The 9226-nt window shown below is 56.1% G+C and overlaps 1 protein-coding gene across 1 annotated transcript; it reads left to right on the top strand.

Annotated features, from left to right (window-relative positions):
- Window positions 1-119: 119 nt before the first annotated feature.
- LOC123377813 (aryl-hydrocarbon-interacting protein-like 1) lies at window positions 120-6205 on the top strand. Its single transcript, XM_045031111.1, is given in 9 exon segments — window positions 120-215; window positions 1170-1349; window positions 1967-2155; window positions 2362-2538; window positions 3307-3448; window positions 4857-5396; window positions 5475-5550; window positions 5552-5620; window positions 5622-6205. Coding segments are annotated over 9 exon segments (1659 nt in total). The 3' UTR covers window positions 5812-6205.
- The last annotated feature ends 3021 nt before the right edge of the window (window positions 6206-9226 follow it).

Here is a 9226-nt window from a genome sequence, read left to right as displayed (position 1 = left end):
AAAACTCCTCCCAACAGACCGGAAACGAAGAAACACTCAGCTTCAGGAAGAGTGAGAATAACAGTGGGTGTGACCAGCAACCAAAGAGGTGAGGCGGGAGATCTGCCAACAGCTTCAACATGGATGAAATGTACCTGCTTAATGTGGAAGGAGTCAAGAAAAAGATTTTACATGGAGGCCGTGGGGAGCTGCCGCAATTCAAAGATGGGAGCAAGGTAACTATTCTCAGCAAGCATCTCAAACTGGCTAAGGAGGGATAGAGCAGGTCAGATGTTATCCCACACCCTCAAATGACAGCCAGTATTGGGTTCCCCAGCAGCTGTCTCCCAGGCTCTTGGGCTGTAGAGGGTGACCCAGAGCCCTTATTACTGAAATCCTCTGCACACGTGTCTCCTTTAAAAGCACCTGTAGTCAGAAGTGACTCTAAAAATAAAAACAGCTGATTTCTTCTCTCATTGAGTCCAGATCAAATTAGCTGAGTTTACCAGGCAGCAGGTTTTTCTAACTGCAGGCATTGAGATTCCAGCTGTGTTCTGTCTGCCTCCTTCATCAAGGGCACTAATAGGTTCTGCCACTGGAATCCAGTTGACAGCTTTGTATGCTGTAATCCAGCTCAGGCTCCTGGAGCCACATTAGCACAGCAAACGGAAGGAACAAAGGCGTTTGCAAGTGACAGCCACAGCTAAGGGATGCATGTAGGGAGCAGATAATGGGAGTGACCAAGTGCCCTTTGTTTGTATAGATATAGCCAGTGTTCTAAGCCTCTAGCAGTGGGAACTAATGTTTTTCTTTGTGGTTAGCTTGCAATAATGCTGCTATGAAGTGTGCATGCTATATTTGCAGGGCACTGCTGTGAGGAAGTTCACTCTACTGGAGCCCTGAGTTGGGTTAAAAAGAGGTATTGGCAGAGAGCAGCTGTATATAATATGAATAAACAGCAGATGGTGGAGTGCCTCAAAGCCTATCTCTTCACCCCATGAGAACAGCTGAGTGAACTAACACTAAGCTGGGGTCATGGTCACCCCTTCTCAGTGACCTAAGGGTGGGATTGAGCCAAGATTTAGGGTAGAGAGGGGAGGGAGAGAAGGCTACTTACTACTCCAGTGACCTGATCCCAGACTGTCATGCCTGCAGCTGACCCACTCTGCACTGGTCTCTCTTTGGCGCAGCTCACATTCCACTTTCAGACGCTAAAAGACGACTTTGAGCGCACGGTGATAGACGACAGCCGACAGGCTGGCATCCCCATGGAGATCATCGTGGGGAAACTATTCAAAATCGAGGTGTGGGAGACCTTGCTAACCTCCATGAGGATCGGAGAAGTGGCAGAGTTCTGGTGTGACGCTGTTGTGAGTGACAACCCCCATGTCTGAGAACACCTAGATTTCAGACACTGATTTACACACACACACACACATATACTCAACGCGTTAACACCAAAACACACACAGGTCTCAACACTTACACATGTGCACAGCCCACAGATACATTCTGGGCAGGATCGCACTGGCATACACATCTGTACCTGTCTTATGCATGGTTCCGTGCACCCTGCGGCATGTAACTGGGAGCTGGAGCACTGGGCTGCTCAGTCCAGCAGCATGTCTTCCCTCACCAAGGCCTTTTATTCCTGAGGTTTGGTGGGTGCAGGTTCTAACTCTAGGACAGACTGAAAAGCCCCAGCTCAGGCTGCAATTCACCCTGGAGGGAGAGGAGCCATTTATTTCTGCTGTGGCAGGCAGCTGCTTTTACACTATTCCTAGCCTGCTGTCTGAATACCTGACCCAGATTCCAGGCCCCAGTCGGTAAGCAGGTGGCTTTAACTCCACTTCCACCCTGCTGAGAGCAGGTGCCTCCCATCACCATCTCTCTCTCACCCGCTCTCACTGGCCCCCGGGCTAGAGGGAATGTTTTGTACATGTGCTTGAGCCAAGGTGCCTTCCCACCCCTCCCCCCAATATTTCAGCACACGGGCATGTACGCGCTGGTCTCCAAGGGCATGAGGAGGATTGCGGAGGGCAAGGACCCCTTGGAGGGGCAGAAGCACCGCTGCGGGATGGGGAACATGTTCGACTACCACAGCACGGGTTATGCGGACCTTGATGAGCTCCAGAGGGCCCCCCAGCCTCTCATCTTCATCATGGAGCTTTTCAAAGTAAGGCCCGGGCCAGGGGAGGAAAGGCAATTGGGGTGAGGGAGAGTAAAGTCGGGACAGACCACGCGATGCTCAGCGTGGCACAGCCTGGGCTGGTAGCCCCTCTGGGGCAGGGGGAGCCCTTGGTCCACCTCTCCGGGGTGTGGTGTGAGGAGCATACGGGGCCAGCGGTGTGAAGGTCTATTCCCCCCCCACACACACACCAGATGGATGGCCCCTCATCCTATAAACGGGACACCTGGGCCATGACCAAAGAGGAGAAACTGTCGGCAGTGCCTGTATTGCACAGCGAAGGCAACCGGCTGGTCCTGCTCAAGAGGTACCAGGAAGCAGCGGCGAAGTATCAGGAAGCAGTCATCTGCCTGCGGAACGTCCAGGCCAAGGTGAGAGCCGCCCCCCTGGTGGACACTGCAAATGGGGAGGGGTGGGCTGGCATAGCACTGCCGCCCAGGGTGATGGGCCAGCGTTCAGCTGGAGCAGGGACAGCCACCTTCTGCTCTGGCTTCTTGCGCCCAGCCCCACAGCATTGGTACGTCATGCCTAGCACCGCTTCCCTCCTCTGCTGAGCCCCTACCGTCTGCACAGGCCCTGCCTGCAGTATGCAGCCAGCTCACTGCTGCACTGTCACCCCACACCAGCTATAGCGCTTCAGGAGGTCCTCGGCAGCCAATACGATTCCTAAGACAATAACAGCCACGTCTGCCTGTTGCTTTGCTCACACCGTGGTTCCCTGCGGCTGGGAGAACCTGCACTCCTAGGCCTTCGCGGTGATGTTTTCAGGGTACAAAGTCCTGCAAACTAAATCAAAACTAGTGACTGGGAAAGGCCAGGCAGGGCCTGCTGCAAACAGCCACTTCTGAGCTGTGGCCTCCAGCAAGGAGGGGAGCCAGAAAGCTCCGACAGCAGTTCTTGGAACGGCATACTCAGCCAGGTGGCTGAAGGTCATGCATGCACTGGGGTGTTCCCAGCAAGCACACTCCATGCTGGCTGTTTCACTTCGATGGTAGCTACAGTCCTCCATTTACCCGCAAAGCCCCCGCGGGATGCACTATGTATTGTTCATGGCTACAGGTGCTGTCCCTTTGAGAGTTCTCTGCCTAGCCAGTGGGGTCTGGTGTCTTCATACTGCATGTTGCTGGTTCTGTGAACAGGAGAAGCCCTGGGCTGAAGACTGGCTGAGCCTGGAGAAACTCATCATGCCCCTTGTGCTGAATTACTGCCAGTGCCAGCTAGAGCTGGGGGAATACTATGAGGTCTTAGAGCACACCACCGACCTCCTCCAGAAGGACAATGGTAATCGCCCCGGCAGCCTGCCCCAATCTTCCACTAGGCTTCCAGAGAGGGGCTCTTGGTCTCATGGGACTCTGCATTCAGCGCTCCTGTCATCAGGGGCGGCTCTAGGCACCAGCAAAACAAGCTGGTGCCTAGGGCGGCAAAATGTAGGGGGCGTTCTCTGCCGCCGGGGAGGGCGGCAGGCTGGGCCGGCGGACCTGCCGCAGTCATGCCTGCGGGAGGTCCACCGGAGCCCCGGGACGACTGGACCTGCCGCAGGCATGACTGCGGAGGGGGCGCTCGTCCCGCGGCTCGGCTGGACCTCCCGCAGGCATGACTGCGGCAGCTCAAGCGGAGCCACCGGACCCGTGAACCGTCCGCAGCCGCGGGAGGTGCAGCCGAGCCATGCGGGACCAGCGGACCCTCTGCAGTCATGCCCGCGGGAGGTCCGCTGCTCCCGGGGCTACGGGGCGCCTCCCGCGCATGACTGCTTGGGGCGGCCAAAAACGTAGAGCCGCCCCTGCCTGTCATGCAGGAGCTTCCTCCCTGCTACTGCTCCCCTAGGAGTTTGTTTTCAGCTGTTCCCTTCCTCCAGGGCTTACATTCACGTAGAGAAGGCATTTCAGGGGCGGGCCTGCTGGCTGGAGGAGTATTGCCTTACATGGAATTCAAACCCAGCCCGAGCAGAGCTTGAACTAGATCCATAGAAGGCTGAGTCAGTGATGCAAGCTGATATGCTAGTGCAGAGTGGCAGATTCAGGAACAGGCTGGTAGCCTTCACTCTGGCTGAGAGTTTGGGTTGGTCACTGGGTGTTTTCCTGTCTCTCTCATCTGCTGCTTTCCCCTTGTGAGAACTCTGCCCTGGAAAGGGAATATTGTCACACCAGGTGTAACAGCCTGTGACCCTCACTGCCACTAGATCTGCAGGCCCAGAGCTTGGTAAGATTACAGAAGCCAGACTTGGCTGATGAGAACATCTCCAGTTAGGATATGAAACCTTCACGCTTCTGGCCATGAGCAAACTGGTGATTGACAGGGGCTACTAAGAAACGTCCCCAGTGGGCAAGCTATGCTTTACTTGTCCCCTCTGAGCTTTCTTGCACCTTCCTGGGAAGCAGCTGTACTGGCCAGACACCGATACAGGACTAGATGGGTGCTCTGGCAGTTCCTACATTGGAATCCTGCTGCGTGGCAGTGAATTCAATGGGAGTCAAGTTGTAGAGCAGTGTAGTGCTACAACGCCCTGCTGCGATTGCCACAGGAGGGAGCGGGGCCTAGATCTTTGCTCTGGTGCAGCCCCTTTGGGACACTGAGCACCTGCAGCAGGAGGCTCCTGTGGCCCTCTTCTGCAGGCAGGACAGGGGCGGGTGGTGGCCGAGCAGGGCGAGAGAGGAAAGGAATTAACCCCACGCTTCTCTGCACTTGACAGAGAACGTGAAGGCTTACTTCAAGCGTGCAAAGGCCCATGCCGCCGTCTGGAACGAGAAAGAGGCACGAGAAGACTTCCTGAGGGTGGCTCAACTGGACCCATCACTGGGAGCGGCTGTGAAGAAAGAGCTGAGGCTGTTGGGGGAGAGGATGAGAGAGAAACATGTGGAAGAGCGGCAGAGATACCAGGGCCTCTTCCAGCAGCCTCAGCTCAAGCGGGCAACAAAAGGGAAGGGGCAGTGGGGAGGAGATGGGAATGCTGGAGCTGGAACGGAGGAGGGAGGAGGTTCTGGAGAAGGTAGGGAGAAGACAGGACTGGGAACAGAGAGCTCCACAGCCAAGGAGGAAGAACAAGACCAAGGGATTTCTGGAGCAGAGCGGGGTACAAGAGAGGCAGGACTTGAAGAGGAGAACACACACACAAAGAGGGAACAAGGCCTGGGGGAGTCTGGGACAGAGAGAGGATCTGGGGAAGAGAGTGCCAGAGCAGAGAGGGAAGAGCCAGGGGACGGAACAGACCAAGGGAATAGTGAGGTCAATGGTGGGAAGGAGGAGACAGGATGGGCAGAAGAGAACATAGAAGCAGAGAGGGAAGAGCCAGGGGAAGGAACAGACCAAGGGAATTGTGGGGTCGATGGTGCAGGGGGAGGCCAAGGAAACTCAGAGACAGGTCTTGGAGAAAGATTTTCCAGAGCAGAGGGAAAAAGCAAGCCAAGGTGATTGTGCAGCAGAGTCTCATAGCATTCATGGCCAGAAGGGACCACTAGAGAGGCCTTGGAGAAGAGAATGCCAGGGAGAGTCGTGGGGCAGGAGCCAGGGAGAGGAGCTCAGAGGCAGATAAAGAATGGGGAGGGAGAGCAGAAGGTTGCTCCAGCACTACAGCAGCAGAGCAGAACTTGGGGGAAGGGGTTGGGCCTGGGGCAGAGAACAGTAGGATCTTTCGAGATGAATGTTGAGAAATACAAGATGCTTCCTTGCTAACACACTGAGGGACAATGCTGCCGCTCGCGAGGGCTGCCTAGGCAGGCAAAGAGAGGTAGGCACAGGGTCCCAGCCCCTATCAGTGTAGTGCAGGACAGCAGAGAGCCCAGGGAGGGAAATTCAATACAGGGGGCCCAGGGCCAGGCTCAGAGAGTGGGGGACTAGCAGGTCCAGCTGGGCTGCTCTGTGAGTAGTTAGACTCTGGCCTGAACGAACAGCCCTGGCTCAGTGAAAGGTGACTGGGTATTGGCTGGAGCTCTGTGCCATCTGTATGGTGCAGGCTTCCTCCCAAACCCTTTCACTGCTGAGCCACCAATGAAAGCAGGATCTGACCACATAACCTCACTCAAAAGTGCAGGAGCCAAGGCTGCCAACTTCATCTTTGTGAATCAGACTGACGCCTCATGCACCTGCTCTCCCAGCCCGCCCTGTGCTCGGTGCTAGAGCCCGCGTTCACGCTGTGTTGGGTCAGCAGTGCTAACCCTGCTTCCTGCTGCTGAGCTTGCTCACTGAGAAATAAAGTGCATCCCTGGCAGGATTCTTTCCTGGCTATGTATGATTGGTTTGTCGTCTCTGAGCCAGCAGGCTCCCAGGCTGCCCCGGAGACCAAGGACACTCCTGGCCCCTGAAAAGCTTTGCTTTCCCTGCATGCATCTTCCCGTTTATCCCAGCCTCCCAACTAGCCCCAGGAGGGTGTTATTTATTAAACCCAGACAGCCCTACCTGAGCTCCCATGAACGAGGCCGTCTGCCCCCAGAGCTCACTGTCTGAAAGCGGGGCAGAGGGTGGAGCTTACTGTTTTCACTTTGTCTTTAGGGCAGAGTTGGGGGAGGGTGTATGGGGAGCAGCAGGCAAGAAGGGGGGAAATTGTCCCCATTTTACTGGTGTAATCCCTGGAACCAGAGGCTAGATTCAGAATGTGAGGCAGGATGGGGAAGTTACTAGTGTCCAAAGGCTTCTGACCTGCCCAGAGCGCCGTCTGCATTGGAATTCAGCACCAGCAGGTCAGGACCCAGTTCAGCTCTCCCTTTTCCATATGGTGGGAGGGAGCTCCCAAATGCTGTGACTGAACTGAGCATGGGAGGAGGCTTGGGGAAGGGAACAGGGGAGGCCCCGTAGAACTACAACCAGGCCTGTTGAGGGCTCATGCTGTTCCACCATTAGTAGCAGAGACTGCTGGCTTCTGCCCATTACAAATTAAAAGGGCGAGAGGGATATGCTGGGCGTTAGGACTCCTGAATTCTATTCCCAGCCAGGGCCAGATTAACCTTTTGTGGGCCCCCATGGAGGCAATGAAGTGTGGCATGGGGAGGTCAGTCCCTAGAGCAAGGGGCCAGCCACAGGCAATGGGGCATGGCAGGAGCGGCCCCACGCCACCCAATGCAAGGGCACTAGTTACAAACCAGCAGTTGCCAGACGCACAGTGGCCTGCCCAGCCCTGTGCTGCCAGCGTGCCCCTTCCCCTTGGGTGGGGGGAAGGAGGGGCTGTGTGGTGTGGCCAGGGCCAGCTCTAGGTTTTTTGCCGCCCCAAGCAAAAAAAATTTTGGCTGCCCCCTGTCCCAGCCCTGGGCTCCCCCCACACTCCTTTGCTGCCTAGCCCTGGGCTCTTCCCCCTACCCACACCCCCTGCCGCCCCAGTGCTGTGCTTCCCCCTCCCCCCTACCAGTGCCCTCTCCCCACCCCCCTCCCCCTCAAAGCCCCCCCCCACACACCTCCTGCCGCCCCAGTCCTGGGCTCCCCCACCCCACACCTGCATCCTCCTTCCGCCGCAGCCCTGGGTCACTGGTAACTTGCTCCCAGGGCGGGTCATTCAGCAGGAATTTTAGATGTGCACAGAACTTAGGCTTTGGCTACACTTGCATTTCAAAGCGCTTTGAAGCGCTAAGTGTAATCAAAGCGCCAGCGCTGGGAGAAAACTCTCCCAGCGCTGTCCGTACTCCACTTCCCTGTGGGGAATAACGGACAGCGCTGGGAGCGCGGCTCCCAGCGCTGGGGCTTTGACTACACTGGCGCTTTGCAGCGCCGCAATTTGCAGCGCTGCAGAGGGTGTGTTTTCACACCCTGCTGCAGCGCTGCAAATTTGTAAGTGTAGCCAAGCCCACAGACAGGATTGAGTCCCATATGGTTACAGAACTGCAGTAAAATGGAACAATTTTCAGCTTGTGTGATTGGAGGATATCTGCATGCATATTATAAGACTGTCCTATATCAATGCAGAAAACTTGAGGTGCCTTTATTAGTCTTTTGTTCCACTCTTTCTTTCTATGGGGAATTTGCCAATGCAATATCACTGTCTTCCTTTTAAACAAACAAACAAAAAACAAAGGCAATGGCTGTTGAAAATAGCAATTCCAGTCCTAATAACCACTGGGAAGCATTTCTTGCTCAATTTTATCCTACTTTTTCTACAGCAAATTACAGTGGATCAGTATATTTGATTTGGGAGAAATGAAGTAACGGCTGCCCAAACTGAGCTTGAGCACTCCTGAATTTTGAGGTGTTCAAATCTGGAAGGGAGGTGCTAGGTGGGGGGGGGGGGAGGGCTGTGGGCTCTGCGCAGAGCCAGACATGCTCGTCTGAGTGGCACGGTAAGGGGGCTGGGGGGTTGGAGAAGGGGTAGGCGGTTTGGGGGGGGGGGCAGTCAAGGGACAGGAGCAGGGGAGGTTAGATGGGTCAGGGGTTCGGAGGGGCAGTCAGGGGACAGGCAGCGGTTGGATAGGCATGGGAGTCCCAGGGGTTTGTCAGGGGACAGGTAGGGGCTGGGGTCCTGGGGGGCAGTTAGGGGCAGGGGTCCCAGGAGGGAGTAGTCAGGGGACAAGGAGCAGCGGTGCTTAGATAGGGGCTGGGGTCCCAAGGGGCAGTTAGGGGCAGGGGTCCCAGGAGGGGGCACTCGGGACAAGGAGCAGTGGTGCTTAGATAGGGGCAGGGGTCCCAGGATGGGGTGATCAGGGGACAGGGAGCGGGGGAGTTGGATGGGTTGGGGTTTCTGTGGGGGGCAGTTGGAGGGAGTGGATGGTGGCAGGGTGGGGCTACCCTCCCTCCCCGTGGAGTGTCCTGTTTTTTTAATGTTAAAATATGGTGTCCCTACCATTCACAGCATGCTGCTGCATGAGGTCCCCCTCCTTCCTTTCCAGTTGGTAGTGGCCAAGGGAATGCTGGGAAATGTAGTTATTTCCCTGCTGCAGGGCTGGCTCTATAGGCAGGGAGCTAACCAAGGAACTACAGCTCCCAGAGCCCCCTGTTGGTTCTGCCGCCCCTGCAAATGGGTTGCCGCAAGCAGGTGCTTGATTTGCTGGTGCCTAGAGCCGCCCTTGGGTGTGGCATGGGCCTGCCCCCAACACCCCCCAACTCCCTATGGCCAGAAGCCCCCCAGACCCACCCACAAATGCA

Source organism: Mauremys mutica, chromosome 9, assembly GCF_020497125.1.
Source record: "Mauremys mutica isolate MM-2020 ecotype Southern chromosome 9, ASM2049712v1, whole genome shotgun sequence".
Taxonomy (NCBI): domain Eukaryota; kingdom Metazoa; phylum Chordata; order Testudines; family Geoemydidae; genus Mauremys; species Mauremys mutica.
Note: the sequence above shows the minus strand (reverse complement) of the source record. Positions and strands in the feature narration are given on the sequence as shown.